The sequence below is a fragment of the Tupaia chinensis genome, unplaced genomic scaffold (genome assembly GCF_000334495.1).
Source record: "Tupaia chinensis unplaced genomic scaffold, TupChi_1.0 Scaffold000070_1, whole genome shotgun sequence".
In the NCBI taxonomy this organism is placed as follows: Eukaryota; Metazoa; Chordata; class Mammalia; order Scandentia; family Tupaiidae; genus Tupaia; species Tupaia belangeri.
In genome coordinates, this window is record NW_006159530.1 from 2,159,074 (window position 1) to 2,179,240 (window position 20,167).

A 20,167-nucleotide genomic window follows, 5' to 3' on the forward strand; every position below is an offset into this window, starting at 1 on the left:
GATCACCCGAACCTGGATACAATTGGGTGTATTTTCCCTCCCTCCCCATATGCCTTAACTGCATTTCCAGTGCTATGTGTCATAGTTCAGTGACACACGAGTCAACATATATGCTGAAAGAAGAAATAAGGCTTAACTCTCCTTCTGTCATGGTTCACGTTTTCATTGTGTTTTAAACAAGATGTGTCAGGATAGTCTCTGTCACAAATCAAAAAACCCTCAGGCACTTTCTAGCTGAATGCCCACAAACAATTAGGTCTGAGGCAGTAGAGGAAAAGCAAGAACACAGAGGAAGTCTATGGCAAATTTATTCTCAGTAGCCTATATCCCTCTAACCTATCAGACACTGAATCACCTATTCTGTGCCTTTGTAAAATGCAGAGATTAAGTCTCAGAACTCAGACCCTGCTTTATGACCTAAGGACACATGCCAGGGATACATAGGAATGTTGATATTTACTTGATCCAAGGAATGAGCTTGAAAAACAACTTTCCAGTGCCCGGAGTCCGTGTCCTGGGCACAGGCTTCGTCACTCTCACTGACCTCCACAATATTACTCAGAGGCTGTCTGTCACAGACACTTTAAACCAAGACTTATTGGATGGCTTTCTACTCTGGGAAATGTTTGACGCTGTTCTTTCTCTCATCTGGATTTGGAACATTCTCAAAATCGCTCTGAAGTCACTCCTAAAGTACTTCCTTCTCTTTCGCATCTGGTTTTCTGTTGATTTCTATTGAGTCATTCCTCAGAGACTCTCCTGGTTGAATTTTTATCACCCCCGAGAGGGTCCTCTTGGGTCAGAGTCAAACAAACTCCAGGCCAAATGTCTCTATTGTCTTTGCAGAAATACTATCCCCTGCCCACTCTGCACAACCCTGATAGATCGCGTTCTTCCACACAGAGCCTGAATGAAGCCTCGCAATACCTCTCAACATCCATCCTCGGGACACATATGCAGCCCACCTGATCCCCTGGCTTTGTAGGAATGCTCTGGACTGTGATCCACTGATAGCCTCAGAGCTGGCTCCAACCAGCATATCACTTTTAATACAATGTAAAATAGAGTAGGAACCCTACCTCTGAACAAGATGAAACCACCTATAAAACCAGTTTGAAAATAAAAGGACCCTTAGACAAAGAGGACCCAAGGCAGTTGGATATAAAAAATGTATTGAAAACTAAATTAGCACAAGTTTCTTCAACCTGCAGGGAAAGTGAAACGGCATTGATAGTTGCTAAGTATCAAGACATAGTTTATTGTTCAAAGCATGGACGCTCCAGCCAGGACTGCCTGGGTGAATCCTGGCACACAATGTTGCCATAACAACAGGCAAATCGTCCAGCCTTCCCGAGTCTCTGTTGCTTCATCTGTTACATGGAGATAATGATGAAACCTACTTGATAGGGTTATGACAATCACTGCAATAAATTTTAGGTCTTAGGTACCAGTAACTCTTACACGATTGCACACACAATTATCAATATAGAGCTTAACGTATGCTGGCTTTCATTATTATTACTCACAGCAAATTTAAAATTAATCTGTAGTCATTCAAAACCCAACTCAGGTCCAGCCATGGCAGTACACGCTGGTTGATGCTGCCACTGGGCAGGCTGAGGTCACGTGATACAGCTGGGTTCAACTCCCAGCCCACCCTTAAAAAAGCTAGCTGTGTGGTGGTACACACCTCTGGTCCCAGCTACTCAGAAGGCTAGCACAAGAGGATCATGACCAAGCAAGACGCTCTAAAAAAAAGAAGAAAAAAACTAAAGACTAATTCAAATGTTGCCTCATTCTGAGGTAGTCTTTACCCCTCATCATTCACTCGATATTGAGGATTTTTATTATTGCAACAGAAGTGATCTGGGACTGGCAGATGGCATAGCAGTTATGTTGCTTGACACTCACATGGCTGACAACAGTTCGAGTCCTAGACCCGGTGGCTTGAAACTCATACTGGGTGTGTGTGTGTGTGTGTGTGTGTGTGTGTGTGTGTGTGTATGCCCAAGATCTGAGGAAGAGACTGGAGAAGGGATTGTGGTGTGGTCATCCCCCCGAGGGATGATTTCTCACTTTCCCTCTCACTCTGTCTCTGTCTCTCTGTCTCTCTGTATCTCTCGGTGAGTGTGTGTGTTCTAAGGCAGAAACCTCTAAAAAAAAAAACAGATAAGTGATCACTTTCCATGAGCCTGTTAATTCTTTGAGTTCAAGGTTTAAATGTCACTTAACTTTGACTTTCTTATACCACATGACTGAATGTAAAAATTTTAATTATTTAATTTCCCTGTCTAACTTAAACTCCTACCTTAAATATGTGTCCCCACACATTTTTTAAAGTTTATTTATATATTTCTTCTCTGAGAGACAAAGGCCGAGGGAAAGTACCCCCAATATGGTCTTTATGTTGGACTCTACCTTCAATTTCAGCCAACCCAGATTACAACCATACTCTCCATGCACAGGGAGACCTCAAGATTCGAACTCAGAACCTACCCATATGGGTTCAGTTGCTTTACCTCTGTGTCACTATCTGACCCCAAGTACCCGCAGCATGTTTTTTTAATGCTGGGGGTACATACACACACACAAGTGAAAGGAGAGAGAGACAGAGAGAAGGCACCTCCAGGGGAGCTGATTTATGCCACAGTCCTTTTGGCTTTGAGTGTCCGTCCCCATAGGATCCTGAGTGCCCTGGCTTGCTACATGGGACCCAGCTTCCTCTACACAGAGCTTAAGCACTGGGCTGTACAGCTGGCCTGACCCCTGAACATTTAGCAGAGGTTCTCACTGAACTCATTTAGACACATTAACGGAGGAATTTTATTCCAGCTCACATAACTGAAGAATACAAACTTTAAAGAAAATTAAATTTACTGATTTTTGTATTGCTGTAGTATTTTATTTCATTTCATGGCCAAATTCCTCTCTGAATCTGTTTCTTTTCCTCAGAACTAGGGATTTTGTTGTCGCTCGCATTGGTACCTAAGTCCTAAAATGATTGCAACAATTAAAGAAACTAATACACAAGGTGCGTAGCACAGTGCCTGACATGCGATAATCAATGTTAAGTATTGATTTTATTATTGTAAGTGATTTGAAGGAAATTATGGTTGCCAGTGAGTAAGATGATGAGAAAGATGAGGTGGAAAAGAGGAGAAAATAAATAAAACTGAAAACCAGAGAGAAGGAAAAGGCATGCAAAGACAAAAACAGAAAGATGACCCTGGATTCAGGCTACTTTATTCCCCACGGGAGAGTCCAAATCTCAAGGATGTCTCAAAGAAATGTTCTTTTTCAAACTCTGGGAATAAGGGATGCACATAAAACGTTGCTGCTACTAGATGATGTTTCATTCCTTCTCTGCTCTTAACAATCATGCGGAACCAGACAGTGACACAGTGGTAGTGACCTGGACCCACATGGGAAGGTCTCGGGTTCCCATCCTGAAGTCTCCTATACGTGCTGGGTACATATGTGTACCCATGATCTTGGCTGGCTAAAGCTGGCAGGGGGTCGATTGTGTTGTAAAGATGTCATGGCGGGGGTGGGGGTGCCTCTCCCTCATGGAAGAAATGAGTAAATAACCTTTAAAGAACAGTCATGTGGTATAATTATTTAATTTCCCTGTCTAACTTAAACTCCCTTATAAAATCTATTTTTGTGTTTATAAAAAATCAACACATGGAACCAGTAGATGTCGTAGCAGTCAAAGTCCCATATAAAATCTATTTTTGTGTTTAAAAAAACCAACACATGGAACCAGTAGATGTCGTAGCAGTGAAGGCACAGGATTCCCACATGGTCGACTGGTTTGAGTCTTCTTGAAACTCATCCTGAGTGTGTGCACGTGTGTGCCCAAAATCTAAGAGGAGACTGGAAGAGAGGGACTACGACATGGCCATCCCTCCTGGGGAGTGATTTCTCACTTTCTGTCTCTCTGTCTCTCCCTGTCTCTTTAGTGAACGCACATGACTTATAGCAAAACTCTCAAAAAAGGAATAAAGGAAAAAAAAAAAAAAGCACTTGTTAGGTGCCCTATGGATCCACTAAATGAAAAAAGATAATACCACCTACAAAACTGAAGGCAAAACATGTAAGAAGTTGATTATACATATATATATATATACATAGGAGAGGTTTTCGCTATAGGGCGCGTGCACTCGCTGGAAAGACAGAGAGAAAGAGAGATAGAGAGATAGAAAGCAAGAAATTACTCCCCATGGGTGATGGCCATGCTGCAATCCCTTCTCCTCCATTCTCCTCTTGGGTTAAACTCCCTTATAAAATCTATTTTTGTGTTTATAAAAAATCAACACATGGAACCAGTAGATGTCGTAGCAGTGAAGGCACAGGATTCCCACATGGTCGACTGGTTTGAGTCTTCTTGAAACTCATCCTGAGTGTGTGCACGTGTGTGCCCAAAATCTAAGAGGAGACTGGAAGAGAGGGACTACGACATGGCCATCCCTCCTGGGGAGTGATTTCTCACTTTCTGTCTCTCTGTCTCTCCCTGTCTCTTTAGTGAACGCACATGACTTATAGCAAAACTCTCAAAAAAGGAATAAAGGAAAAAAAAAAAAAGCACTTGTTAGGTGCCCTATGGATCCACTAAATGAAAAAAGATAATACCACCTACAAAACTGAAGGCAAAACATGTAAGAAGTTGATTATACATATATATATATATACATAGGAGAGGTTTTCGCTATAGGGCGCGTGCACTCGCTGGAAAGACAGAGAGAAAGAGAGATAGAGAGATAGAAAGCAAGAAATTACTCCCCATGGGTGATGGCCATGCTGCAATCCCTTCTCCTCCATTCTCCTCTTGGGATCTTGGGCACGCATGCACACATGCCCGGCATGAGTTTAAGCCACCGGGTCCAGGACTCGACCTGCGGCCAACTACATGGGAGTCCAGCGACATAGCCATTATGCTAACTGCTGGTCCCAGAAGTTGATGTATTTTTACAATAGCGTGAAATACACTGGATGATTAAAAAAAATTTTTTTTTAAATGAGGATAAGTAAGAGAAACTGTGCTAGTTAGAAAAGACTGAACGGCAGCTTAACAGTCTTTTTCATTTATTTGGCTTGGTACCAGATTGTGAAGGTTTAGATGTGGTTCTGGTCTCTGTTGCTAGAGACAGAAAACACCTGAGTTTGGGTTATTTAAGAGAATTAGAGTTTTCTGGGCTTATGATTTGGCTTTCTAAGCCCCAGGGCCTCCACCTCCAGGGGAGTCTTCTTGCACATGGAAGACATGGCAGAGGGCTGGAAAGAGCAAACACCGAGGACGGCGTGTATCTCTCTTATTCCTTCTTCTAAACCCGCTAGGCTTCAGCCACAAGACCCTGCCTTAATCACCTGTCAGCTTTCTTATTCTCTGCTTGCTACAAGCCTGAAATGTGTGAAACTGTGACCCTAAGGGTTTGTGTGACTCAACTGTATATGGACACGTAAATATTTACCCTCTTCTTCAACAGCTTTGACAACATCAAATTAGCTGTGCTGACTCTCAGGCTTCTTGACAACAGCAGTAATACCAGTACCTGGGATATTTCACATTCCTAACTAATGAGTATGTCATCTATCAAACTGCTATTGACTCCGACACCACTGGATTAAGGCAAGTCAACTGAGAAATATAAATATTTTCCTCCTAATTGACCTCATTCATTCATTCATTCAACAAGTATTTACTAAACATCTTATATGTGCCAGGGCAGGTTACTCTGGCACAAGAAATACAAAGAGGACTGGAAATAAGGTTGATAAAATTCTAAATTACAGTCATTGGTGTCCTGTCTCCAAAAATAAAAGATGATTCTAGTGCAGATAAATAGAAACTCACCTTACACCAAAAAAAGCTATAAAATACTGTATACAGTTCAACACACAGCTTTTGTCATATACCCTAGTCCCACTAATCATGAAGGTCTTGTGAGAACTACTATTTAAATCTTGATGTTTGCAAAGCATTTTACAAAGTGTCATGCTCCCATTCTTGTGAAGATGTAGACCTATGGGTTGGGTATTTTAAAATGAATCACACTTTTAGAATAAATTATTCAACACATATTTATTTTCCCCATACTACACACTTCTGTGAAATTACCCAGATAAGAAACTATGAGTTTATCACAGGAGAAACAACCTTGAACAGACTACAAGACAGCATGTAAAAGGTGGCATTAAAAATGTGCAGACAAATGGTTTTGGAAGTTCAGAGAGTAGATAGACTGTTCTGGATGGTCAAAGACTAGGCATGTACAGTCTTTAGGCTAATTGTTATAAAAGAAGAATTGCAACATACAGAGATGTGAGTATAAGGCATTCCAGCCAAAGTGATTACATGTACAAATCCTGTACGGAACAGAGAACAGTTCAGTTTGACTACAGACCCACCATGTGGACATTATGGTGACTCTTGAACATTAGAAACTTGAACTTGGTACTGTAAGCATTAGGAAGCAGTAAGGATTTGGGATTAAGGGAAAGGTAAGAAGTGCTCGTTGGTGTATTGGTATTAACATAACCTTCGTCATGTCTCAAATGCAGCTGTGAAAGGCGTTCTGTCAGAAGAGAAAACCAAGTCCGGGGGCAATAACACCCAGTCAGGTCAGAAGGGCAGATGGGAGCAGTCTAAACGAGGGCATACTGTCTACCACTCACGCAGCAATCTCTATACACTACCTCCATTCCCCATCAACCTATTAGGAGGCTAAGCCAGAAGGAGTATTTCACTGTTTCACTGGCGAGAACGTTCAGAAGCACATGGGTCAAGCAGTTTGCTCTGGCTGCCTCAAGTAAGCGGAACATAGGCAACACGACCTGCAATCGTGAGTCTTCAGGCTGTTCTCCCACAGTGCCCTTCTTGTAAACTGGACAACATCATGCCTGTAGTATGGCCCTCTATGAGACCACTTTGAAACACTGAAGAAGTGTTGAAATTGGAGAGGGACATAAGTAACAGGAAGGTGTTTCATGCCTCTGTTCCTACCCTAAGCCTTATAAAAAGCAATGCAAACTTACAGTTGTTCTGCAGGAGCTTGTCCAGGGAGTCACGCCATTGCAGGGCCTCATCTGGAGAGGGCCTAAATCAAGAAAAGGTAAAGAAAGAAAAAAAGTGGCAGCATAAACAGAGAGTTCATCGCATTCGAGGGGTCTTTGAAAAACCTATGGAAAGTATGTATTATGAAAAAACTATGCATGGATTTCAAATTTGTTTTATACCAAAATAAGCTCATACTTTAGTTCCGTGTTTCCATGAACTTTCTGAAGTCCCCTCATATATCAAAAATGACACATCTCTATTTATCTTAAGTGGAAATGATACAACTGATGACCCACCTTCAGGAAAAGGAAGTTTGAGTTACTTTCTGCCCAGAGACTGGTTTGATGAGCTGGGTTTGCCTTTAGGGAAGTTTGAGTTACTTTCTGTCTTGAGACTGGTTTGATGAGCTGGGTTTGCCTTTATACATCTACACTGCATATCTTCAACTCTATTCTGAATAATTGGGCTCAGTCTATGACGTTTTAGAAGCAGAGTTTATTTGTCACGAAGCTGCGTCTTGATAGTCTTGTCTATCTTATGACAGAGGCTCCAATTGTGCTCTCGCTTCCAGTACAACTTAATAAAGTTCAATCTCATTATAGGGATTGAACTCATGTTCTCTTCCTCACCAATGCTGCACACCACATGATTTAATCAGCAAGGGATATTTGGTTCCATGGCCACATCCCAAGGCCACCTCACAAAAGCTAGTGAAATGTGGTGTGTGTGATGCTGCCTCACATAGGGAGCATGCTCATGGCAAGGCTACACTTTGAAAAATCTAGGTGAGTTTTTGCTCAATTAGGACAGGGTAAAATATCTTGTGCAGTGGTCTTCGCACCACTCCATCCAATACTTATCAATCCACTGTAATGAATTATAAAGATATATGTACATGCAGGACCAGCAGTTAGCGTAATGGCTATGTCACTGGGCTCACATGCAATTGACTGCAGTTCGCGTCCCGGACCCGATGGCTTAAAACTCACACCGGGCATGTGTGTATGTGTGCCCAAGATCCCGAGAGGAGAATGGAGGAGAAGGGATTGCGGCGTGGCCATCCCCCCTGGGGGTTGATTTCTCGCATTCTGTCTCTCTGTCTCTCTCTGTCTTTCTGGTGAGTGCACGTGCCCTATAGCAAAAACCTCTAAAAAAAAAGATATATGTACATGCTTTAAAATTTGTACATATGTGTGTGTGTGTATATATATATAATGTATATGAGTGTATATATATATATATATATATATATATGTTTCAAAGTTTACTCTTTTTGTGAAGAAAAATGACTAATACATCCTGAATAATAATTACATAAATGTTCTAGATGCCTACTGAAAAGAAGGAGATAATAGCCAACATAAAAATTCCCCTTGGGCTGTTTTTACTTTAACATTCATATATGCAGAAATCCAGCAGCTATTTGATTTTGTCACCACTTTCTTTCTCACAGCAGGATATGTCAAATCGAGAGGATGTTCTCTGGAAAAAATGGCTGACTGCACTCTCCCAAGCTCACCCTGCTTGAACTCTTGCATTATGATGTGAGTTCCTCATTGTCAGAGCAAAACAGACAAACAAGGTGTGCACTAGAATATTAAGGCCACTAGAGGTGTTCTTCCTAAATTGGAATTTCCTTAGCTTTTATAGCATTTCTCAACTGTCCAGACAGTTCAGGAGAATTTCTGCTTCTAATTTTTGTAAAATGATATCATGGGGTTTGAATTATTCAGATTAGCAGCTGAGATTGACAGACAATTGCTAACCTTTCTGTTATCCTATGTTCAGGGTCAGCCATTCTTCAGGTGGAGTTAAGATAGCAGTAGGTTTTCTGGCTAAAGTATGAAGAGTAACTCTCTCACTTCTCTATTTGCCACTGCAGAATAAGTATACGCTCTGAGTGCTAATGTTATGATTTTTAATGAACGTTGTGTGTTCTCTCACTTCTCTATTTGCCATTGCAGAATAAGTATACGCTCTGAGACCTAATGTTATGATTTTTAATGAACGTTGTGTGTTCACTCCTTAAAGATAAAGCTTGTAGAAATGAGAACAAACTAGCAAAGTCATCTTAGACCACTTTGGTTTCCCTGCCTGGCAGCAAAGATAGCATAGATTAAAAATTCAACATACTAACTCTTCAGAAATGTATTTCCCAAAAGTGAACTATTTTCCCTCTCCCTATTTTTCCTCAGGCTAGTATAAGAGGACTTCAAAAAAATCAGGGAAAAATGAAGTTAAAGTATAAATTTATTTTGGTGCAAGCATTTTTTAAATATATATTCAGTTCTTTTTCTTTTATTGTATTTGCCAATTTATTCACTAGTATTTGTAAAAAAAAAATTTTTTTATTCACAATAAAATGTGCATGCAAAAGAGAGAGAGAAAGAGAGAGAGAGAGAACCCTTGACAGGGTCTCATCACACTGCCATCTCCTTCCCCAGCCCTCCACCTGTTCAGGTTCACGGCCAACGTCATGCCTGGTGCATTCCAGGATAACCAGGCTGGGCTTTGAACCAGCCAGCATGTGGCTTCCAGCTCTATAGTTCAGTGTACTACTGACTCTTCTAGGTCCCTAGGTTTTCCATTATATGCATTTTCCACAACATTTTTGAATACCCCGCCAAGTAATACCAGAAAGGAGACAAGACACAAACAGAGGACTCCAAGTGCCTCCCTGTTTTTCTTGATCATTTGTCTTCCAGCTAGAAACGGACATATATTCTAGCGGTCAGTAACTTCTTTTGGCTCGTCTATGGTATCTCACATTGGCAGCTTTTCCTAGTACATTGTTCTGTATTTGCATGTTTATCGCAGGGACTTACTCACCTTAATTTCATCACCACAGCGAATTCAACCTTCTATACATAGAGGCAACTGCCAAGGCCCTGTTGACCCTTGGCAGGAGCAGCAGGACACTAAGTTACTGGGCTAGACAGTGGCTCAGATTAAAGAGGTATGAGCCACTGTTCTTCACACAAAGAGTACGTTCTGAAGCATACGTATACACATGGATGTAAGGAGGTCTGGTTCACGCAGTCTTCTGACTGTATATATATAGTCTCGTAAAGCAAAATCACCTTCACCTCTCGCTCCCCTCTGGTTTACATAGGGGGCGCAGGAGGAGGAAATGACAGGGTCAGGGGCACCCAGCTGCAGCATGTCACCAGATCCAGTTTGTCCCAAATGGTTCTGTTGGAAACAGACTAATGGTCAGTATGCGCAGCACGTCACAGTCGAGCTTAAATCCCTGAGAAGGACATGTACGGAGCCCGCTTGGGGGTGAAATTAGTTCAAATTGATTGAAGGACACAGTCAAGCAGGACGCGGCCCCCAGAGCACGAAGCCCACGCTTGTGCTGGCTGTGGAGGGGCAGAGGTTCATCCTGTCCCGATTCTCAGAATCTGCCAGCCCTCATTACATCCGACTGCTCTGGAAACAAGAGAGATGCAGATCTAAATGACCAGTGTGCACCCTGGTTTGCAAAGTCACAGCCGGCCATAGAGGGCGGGCACAGAGTCTCTGCGTGCGGGTGCAGAGGGGCGGGGAGGGAGCCAGTGCCAGTGAAGGTGAAGTAAACAGCTGTGGAGACGATTAGCTGCGTGGGTTATAATGCCTGGCGTAGGGACCAGCAGATGGCATAATGGCTATGTCACTGGACTCCCATGTAGTCGACCGCAGTTCGAGTCCTGGACCTGGTGTCTTAAACTAACACCAGGTGTGTGTGTGTGTGTGCCCAAGATCCCAAGAGGAGAATGGAGGAGAAGGGATTGCAGCGTGACCATCCCCCCTGGGGGGTGATTTCTCGCTTTCTGTCTCTCTGTCTTTGTCTTTCTGGCGAGTACACGCGCCCTATAGCAAAAGCCTCTCCAAAAAATAAAAATAAAATAAAAAATAATGCCTGGTGTAAGTGCCACCTGGTCCAGGATGCGACCACCTTGGCTGGAAGTGCTCTCTCCCTTTACTCGCACCACTTTTACTCGGGGAATCTCTCAGCTGCCAACACGGGTGCTAAGGCATGGCTTGTCATTCATGAGAACGTTCCCCCTTCTACCTTATCCTGTGGAAGATCCCCTTCAGTGTCAATCTACTCTGCAGTAACTGTTAAAATTAGCAAGGGAATTGGGCCCAAGTGTGGTACAGGAGTAGCACAACTATACCCGTGTGGGAAAGGTCCCAGGTTTCTGTCCTAGGGCCCCCTGAACACACCAAGCCATGTGTGTGAGCTTGTGAGCCTGGCCAGTCAAGACAAGGGGTAGAGGTGGGCTGAAGATCTTGCCGGGAGTACCTGCTTCTCTGCTCTCTCATGGAAGAAATAAATGTTAAAAAAAAAAAATTATATCCTTGATTTGATCGTCAATAAATAAATGAATGGCATGGGGAAAAACATTTAATAAGTGAATGAATACGGCTCATTTTACCCAAGGTTAGCCTAGTTTATAAAAGCCACAAATAACCCAAAACACAGATGGTGATGGCCCATCCCAAGAGCCATTGCTGCAGCCACTGGCAGCTCTGACACTCCCACGCTGGTGCCACGGGAAAGCGTCTTCACCGATCTAAGCACCAGCAGCTGCCTCTGGTTGGTCTGGTTTTGCCTTTGGTTGGTTTTCATCTACGTGACACCTGGCACATATTTAAACATTCCTGATAGTGTCCTCTCATGTTCATATTCATGACAAGGAATACGAAGCTCGAGTGGCTCATCGTCACATGTAAGTGTCTGCTCGGTCCCTCCTGCTGTCCGATGGAGTGGAGTGCCCATGATCATGCTGAAGACCATGAACATTCTTTCAGTCCTTACCCCCAGGCCAACATAGACGAGGATACAGTTGAAAATATCTGCCTTTTTCTTTTCATATTTTTTATTACCAGAGAGAACTTGGGCTCTCCAGAGAGACAGAAAGACAGAGAGGGAGAAAGCATCCCCCATGACCACAGTGGAATGTGGCCATACCACAATCCCTTCTCTCTCTTTCCCAACCTGTTGGGATTTGGACCACACGTGTATGTGCACTAGGGTGGTTTTCAAACTCCCAGACCTGAGATTTGAACCACGGTCAACCATGTAAGCTCTGTCTCTCTCTTTTTTTTTTTTTTTTTTTTGAGAGGTTTTTCGCTATAGGGCATGTGCGCTTGCCAGACAGACAGAGAGAGACATAGAGACAGAAAGCAAGAAATCATCCCCCGGGGGAATGGCCATGCCGCAATCCCTTCTCCTCCATTCTCCTCTCGGGATCTTGGGCACGCACGCACACGCACCCGGCGTGAGTTTTAAGCCACCGGGTCCGGGACTGAAACCGCGGTCGATTACGTGGGAGTCCAGCAACACAGCCATTACGCTAACTGCTGGTTCCCATGTAAGCTCTGTCTCTCTTAACGACGAGGATACACGGATGGTCCAGCCACTTGTCAATATCTATACCTGGGCCCCAAATTCTAGCTCTCCCTTTGGTCTTCATGCTCAGCCTACTTTGCAGGTAGCCAGGTGGGAGTGTGTGTATGAAAACTCTACAGCTAGCACAGGCTGGGGGTGTGTGGCAGTCATTCTAGAATTATAAAGCGACAAGCACGGCAGCAACAATGTAGCTGAACATTGGCGGCATAGGCAGGGACAAAAGGAACTGTTAGACTAGAAAGTAAACGATGTGATTATTTGGCATCAGGATGGTGGCGCCGTGGGGACAGCACTGTTGAGGCTGCTCCCCATGGGCAGGCTTCAGGTGTGTGTCCTGAAACCACCTGAGTGCTCTGGGCACACATGCCCATGCTAGGGGTGGGGTGAGACTGGGGTGGGTTATAGTAGTATCAGTGCTTGCTGGGAGGGCCGTCTGTCTTGCTCTCTCTCTTCCTGTTTTGTCATATGACAGAAAGTTCCCAAAAGACTATTTATATCTGCTTCTAACATTTTGCAATTGATTATACAAGAGTGCTTCAAAAAGTCCATGGAAAAATGGAATTAAAGTACAAGTTTATTTTGGTGCAAACAAAAACTTTTTTTTTTTTTTTTTTGGAGAGGTTTTCGCTGTAGGGCGCGTGCGCTCGCCAGACAGACAGAGAGAGATAGAGAGACAGAAAGCAAGAAATCACTCCCCAGGGGGGATGGTCACGCCGCAATCCCTTCTTCTCTATTCTCCTCTCGGGATCTTGGGCACGCATGCACACACGCCCGGCATGAGTTTTAAGCCACCAGGTCCAGGACGCGAACCGTGGTCGACTACGTGGGAGTCCAGTGACATAGCCATTACGCTAACTGCTGGTTCCCCAAAAACAATTTTTTTTTGAGGGCCAGCTCTTGGCATGGTGGTGAAGGCAAAAGCTGGATCTCACATGGCAATCTATGTGATTCAAGTCCTGGACCTGGAGGCTTAGAAAACACACTGTGCATGTGTGTATGCATGTGTGTATGCATGTGTGTATGCATGTGTGTATGCATGTGTGTATGCATGTGTGTATGCATGTGTGTATGCATGTGTGTATTCATGGCCGAAATCCCAAAAGGAGAGAGGAAAAGGGATTGGAGGATGACTAGCTCCATGAAGGGGTGTTTTCTCTCTCACCCCTCCTTCTCTCTGCCTCTCTGGTAAGCACACATACCAAACTTTTTTCATTGAAATCCATGAGTAATTTTTTCATAATCTGCATTTTCCACAAGTTTTTGAAGACCTCTCTGTTATAAGGGGGTGATAACGATAACCACAGACTGAACTTTTGCACTTTACTAATTTTGTTGATTATTACGAGGCTCTGCAGCAGAACATAGGGAATGCTCGCATATATAAGGTGGGCAAAGTGGGGGCTCTTAGACGAAGGGGAGGCAGTGGGGAACATGGGATTAGAAGTTAAGAGAGAGACTTTTAAGTAGGAGGCCAACTGGTGAATAGTTGGGTGCTGTAGACAAGTCAAAGATGAAGCCTTAGAGAAACAGGTGAGTGAGGTAGTTCGGTTTGAATCTGGTAGGCAAGAGATAAAGAAAACACTGGAAGCAATGAATATAGGTTTCTATTTCTAGAAGCACCCCATGAAAGTAAGAGGGAAGAGTGTTTTTTAGGATAAAGGTCCCCGTTTGTTTCTAGTAGAAGAGGGAGCAGTTAAGAATATTAAAATGGGGCCAACACAGTGGCAGAGCAGTTGTGCAACACTCCAGGAGGCCAGGACCACACGAGAAGGTCCCGGTTCGTGTCCCGAAGTCTCCCTGTGCATGCAGTACGCATGCCTGAGATCTGGGCTGGCTGCAGTTGGTCGTAGCATGAGGAAGCTTTCAGGGGTCATCTCTTTGACTCCTTCTCCCATGGACAAAAATAAACACGCGCTAACTTTAAGAAAAAAAGAACACTAAAATGGCAACAGAAGTTGGCTTTGGGTAATAGGGATACAGGTAACTTTTTTCTTCTTTCTTTCTTTCTTTCTTTCTTTCTTTCTTTCTTTCTTTCTTTCTTTCTTTATTTTGAGAAATGTTTGCTATAGGGTACATGTGCCCACCAGAGAGACAGAAAGTGAGAAAACACTCCCCTGGGAGTGCCACAATCCCTTCTCCTCCAGTCTCCCTCAGGATTTTGGGCACATGGGCACAAGCGCCTGGCATGAGTTTTAAGCTGCAGGGTCTAGGACTCAAGGCACAGACTAGGACTCGAGGCACATGGGAGTCCATCTGCTGGTCCTTTTCTTTTTCGTAACAGTCCAACTTTTTTTTTTTTTTTAACGAGATTTCAAAATATATTTAATAATAGAAAATGCTTTTGTCAAAAGGAATTTGAGTGAGGTCAATAACCCAAAGATGATGAGAGGGGTTAAGAATACCTTCAGCCAAGAGAAGGTTTATTTTCTCCCCTGAGGGAAGAACATGGGTTCAAAAAATGAGAGAGAAACTTTGAAGTGGAGGGAGAAGAATTTCAGTGATCTCATGTCTCTCTGTCAGGGAAAAGGCACAGAAACTTGCCCAAGTGAAGGAGGTAGGTTAGAGTTTATGGATTTGGAAGAAGTTGGGAAACTTGTGTAACTTTTGTAACTTTCAGTATTAAAAAAACCCACAGAGACACGCAAGTGTTCTCCAGGGATATTAAAGATTTTTCCTAAAACAAAGCTTCCGGAAGAATGGGGACAGACGACAAGAAAGGCAAATGATCCAATTAATGTCAGCCTCAGGTTTTCTTCCAGAACAGCTTCTCTCTAAATCCCTGTTAAGTCAAGTAGTCCAAGCGTCTGTGTGGGAAATTAAAGCAGAGAATACAAGCAGGAAATGGAGTCCTCTGTGTTTTTACAGTTAATTCCAACAGCTCAGTAGTGTCCACACCGTTTACTGCAGCCCATTTCAATCTGTCTCTGCTCTGAGATGTGTTCTGTGCTCGGCCCTGGGGCGTGGTCCCTGCTGCCTCGCGTTCAACCAGCTTCGCTTTTTTAAATGAAGAAAATTCAATTAGCCTCACTTCCGGTTTGGGATCACTTTGAAGTTAAAAAAAGGAGAATGAAAATATCCACTTAGGTTGATGGCAAAAGATTTTTTTAAAAAAGGAACCTATTTCTCTATCATCCAACCAATCCAGCTATATTACGTTGAAGGCCATTTGAACAAAGGACCAATTTATACAAATGTTACATTTAAAAAGAGAAATGGAGGTTAAAAGGAACCCATGTATTTTTACTACACTTCTGTGATCCCTTCAAAGCCTGTCGGTAGCAGAGGGAAGGAGTGTGAATTCGTCTGGCTTTTTTCTTCCCACTCTCCTTTCTTCACTTTCACGGGTATCTCTTTTAAAAAGAAAATTAAAAAATGGAGGGGCCAGGCAGTGACACAACTGGACCGTAGGAGAAGGTCCTGGATTTCTACCCTGTAACACTCTGCGTGTGTGTGCAGGGCCATAGTCCAGGCTGCCGAGATGGAGGTAGCTCACGGTCTGACAACCCTGTTGCAGGCATCGGTCTCTCTGTCTCTGTATGTGCGTGTGTCTCTCTTAGAAGAATTCATTACTTTTTCTTTTTTAAGATGAGTGCATTTATTTAGTCAGTGATGGTAAGAATGGGAATGCCAAGAGTGCGGTTAAGTAGAAGCAGGACAAAGGCTAATTGTGAGAGCCGAGTTCACAGCTTTAACCTTTTGACTCTTCAGAATCAGTTTCCCAGGCTGACCCTGGGACCTAGAGATTATGGGAGCTGGATCATACATGGCTAACTGCAGTTTTTATCTCGGCTCCCAGTGGCTGGAAAAACACATCAGACAGACATGTGTGCACCCCTAAATCATGACGGCATAGAGAAACGAGGGAGAAAGGATTCTGCCATGACCACACTCCCCTGCGGTGTGCGCTCGCTCGCTCTCTCTCTCTCCCTCTCGCTCTCTCTCTCTCTCTCTCTCCTTCTCTCTCTCTCTCTCCCTCTCTCCCTCTCTCTCTCTCTCCCTCTCAATGGCAGGTGCACATACCTCATGTCAATTAAATGTGTTTTGGAAAGGACAGTTTCCTGACATGCCCAAGTTGATAGGAGCACGTCTGTGTGGGGGCCGGGGGTGTGGGGGACAGATGTAGATAATACCGGGTGAGCACTGCTGAAACCCCTCAGGAATATTCACATAGTCACCGGGAGAAGAGCACGCTCTGCCAGAAATAGAAATGGCTAGCCGAGGATTTCCTTTCTCCCTTAAGTGACAGTCTTCAGTCCCTCTGCTGGACCTCGCAGGGTTCCAGTCCTGGAGAGGAAACTATCAGGCTTCAATCGTCCGACCCCCTCAGCCTCTTCCTGAGACACATGCACTCCCTGTTGGAGATGCGGCCTGGATCGCTCCCTAGCAGGTGAGAGTGCTAAGAGTGCCCAAGAACCCACAATGCACTGGGTCAGAGTTTGGTACCTAACCCAAAGCAATAAATGAACAGCTATATTTTTTTGCTTTTTGCTTTAGGGTGTGTGCGCTTGCCAGAGAGGCAGAAGGAGGTAGAGAGACAGAAAGGAGAAATCACCTCCCGGGAGGATGGCCACACTGCAATCCCTTCCACTCCATTCTCCTCTTGGGATTTGGGGCATGCATGTACACATGCTCAGCATGAGTTTTAAGCCACCGAGCCTGGGATTTAAACACAGTCAACTCTGTGGGAGTCCAGTGAGGTACCATTACATATCTGTTAGTCACAGAGCAGACGTCTTCCACCTCACTTCAGTGTGGCAGATCACTGAGGAGATGGCTGGTGCCATTTAATAAAACATGGTCTGTCACTCCAAAGATCAAGCACGGCCCTCTCTTTCAAGTGCTCTGCCAATATTTGATATCATGTTCCAGACATGGATAGCAAAAAGGAACATGTTATTTACAAAGCAGCTCTCTGGGAGGATGGCCACACTGCAATCCCTTCCACTCCATTCTCCTCTTGGGATTTGGGGCATGCATGTACACATGCTCAGCATGAGTTTTAAGCCACCGAGCCTGGGATTTAAACATAGTCAACTCTGTGGGAGTCCAGTGAGGTACCATTACATATCTGTTAGTCACAGAGCAGACGTCTTCCACCTCACTTCAGTGTGGCAGATCACTGAGGAGATGGCTGGTGCCATTTAATAAAACATGGTCTGTCACTCCAAAGATCAAGCACGGCCCTCTCTTTCAAGTGCTCTGCCAATATTTGATATCATGTTCCAGACATGGATAGCAAAAAGGAACATGTTATTTACAAAGCAGCTCTCTGAGGACGCTTAAGACCCTCAATGAATAACAGGGGGCAGCCCCACAGACGTGGGACGGTGCCATGCACTTGAAGACAGCCATCCTGGCAGCAGAATGACTGCGGTCCCTGTTTGTGACTCACTTTTGGGTCTTGGCTGGCTTCTCCGGCTTCTCATTATATGGAATGACAAGGTCAACGGCCGAGTCTGGCTTCTGGAGGAGAATTCCCAACTTGACCTTAATCTCCTTGGCCCTGAAAGAAGAGACGGAAGGGGGAATGAGACCGTCATACGAATATGCAGATCTGAGAAAGAGATTTCTTTTTAGGTCAGAGACACTCGCAGGAACCAAACTCCGACACGCTTTTTTATTCTTCTGTGGCAGTAAGACCCATTCACGCAGAAACTGAGACACGTGAGTTCTGATGATGAGCACCCACTGAGCCCGTAGCATGCATGTCCCTGGTTTGTTTGCATGACCTCAGTTGTGCTCCTTTCTGTTTTCTTGGTGAGCATGTTGTCATTTTAGTGGTGTCTCGCTATGTGGCTGTCCCCCCGCCTCAGCTCCTGGGTCGCTGGGACCATGAACACGTGCCACCACACTTGGCTTTGTGGGGTGAGCTAGAAATCAAACCTGGGCCTTTCATGTGGTCCCAGCCTGCCATGCTGCACCACCACTGGTGCTGTGTCATCTCATTTTAATCTTTTTAAATGTCTTTTTTTTAAGTTTATTATTTATTTCTCACACGTGTGAGAGAGGCAGAGCGTAAGAGAGAGAGAGAGCATCCTTGACAGGGTCTTGGGGCCTTGATCCACCCCTGGCTTTAGCCAGCCCCAGGTCAGGGGCAGCACAGGTGCCATGTGTACTCGGAGAGGTCTCCAGACTTGAACCTGGAACCCTCTCAGGAGGGTCACCCTCGTACAACATCACTTTTAATGCCGTGACTCCATCTGGCTCCAGATCTCATTTCAATGATCATTGTTTTACTTACGCCCTCTCATTTTACATACAGCAGATATTGGAGTCTTGTTTCCATTTAAACACAGAAACTGAATGGCAAGGAGTTTAAATAACTTTTTTTTTCCTCTCTCTCTCTTTTCTTGCCAGAGGGCATGTGTGTTTGCCGGAGAGATAAAGAGAAAGTGGCCTGGTAACACCACCACTCCCTTTCCCCCACTTCTCCGCGCTGTCAGGATGTGGGGCGCACACGCACTGGGGGACTTCCCAAGCCACTGGGGCTGGAATTCAGAGTGTGGCCGGCCATGTGGAATACCACTCCCTTAACTACTGCGCTATGGGGCAGCCCTGAAATAACTTGCAGAGGAGAGCCCAGGAGACAGACGGAAACCATACGTGGTAGACCCAGGACCTGAGCCCGAACCGTCCAGCGGGGTGCATGGTCAGTGCTCCTCACCGTACTGCTCTCTGTTACGTGGGTGACATTTGAAGACAAGTGTGTTCTACTGCCAGACATCAGTCCCCCAGCTATGAAATGACAGTCAGCCTAGGTGTTCCCTTGAGCCATTGCTGGGTATACAATTAAATTGTGCTTCTTCATGATTTACTACTCTGTAAAGTTTTCTTTTCCTGGGACCAGCAGGTGGCGCAGTGGTTAAGGCGCTGGACACTCCCACATGGCTGACCATGGTTCAAGTCCTGGACTTGGCGGTTCATTTTCTCACTTTTTCTCCCTCTCTCTCTTTGTCTTTCTCTGGTTAGATTAAAATAAGTGAATGAATAAATAAAATTAAATATAATAATTCCAAAAAAAATAAAGTTTTCTTTTCCCCTCTCTCTACCCACTGTTCCGTGATGGCTACTGTAACAGAAGATCTCACATGCGGTGAGCACCAACTGCCTAGTACCGACTGGCTGCCGAGCAGGCACTGTAACCTGGGATGGTCGACATCTTCGGGAGCAGGCGTGGTCAGAATTCTAGGCACTCCATCGTAAATGCAACTGCGTTCATACTCGTTTGTTTGTTTTCAATTTTTTTTTTCCATAAGGCAAATGCACTTGCCAGAGAGAGAGAGAAACAGAGAGGGAAAGTAGGAAATCACCCCTCGGGGGGATGGCCACATTGCAATCCCTGTTCCTCCATAATCCTCCTGGAGCTTTGGGCACATGCACCCAGTATGACTTTCAAGCTGCCAGGCCCAGTCCTCGAATTGCAGTCGGCCCTGTGGGAGTCCAGCTCCTTAACCAGCACACCACCTGCTGGTCCCTTGTTCAGTTTTACAACTAACCTTCAAACTAAGCATTGCTTTATCATGGATTAAAAACACCCTGTAAATCTTTCCTTTTAAGCTTTATGTATTTGTTTCTTCTTCTGAAAAAGAGAAAGAGAAAGACAGGCACCCTGAGGCCACCGTCCACTCCTAGTCTTAACCGACCAGATCATGCGCACACATCCTCCGACACGCTCAGGGAGGGCCCGAGACACAAACCCTGGACCTTCCTCA

The 20,167-nt window shown here is 44.5% G+C and overlaps 1 protein-coding gene across 1 annotated transcript in view; it reads right to left on the minus strand.

The window, feature by feature from the left end:
- Nucleotides 1-20,167, minus strand: part of RGS5 (regulator of G protein signaling 5) — a 75,806-nt gene that overhangs the window by 11,947 nt on the left and 43,692 nt on the right. The window contains exons 2-3 of the mRNA XM_006142250.3: nt 17,848-17,958; nt 7,036-7,097 (exon numbers count right to left, since the gene is read on the minus strand). Coding sequence (XP_006142312.1) covers nt 7,036-7,097; nt 17,848-17,958 — 173 coding nt within the window. The remainder of the gene's footprint in view (nt 1-7,035; nt 7,098-17,847; nt 17,959-20,167) is intronic.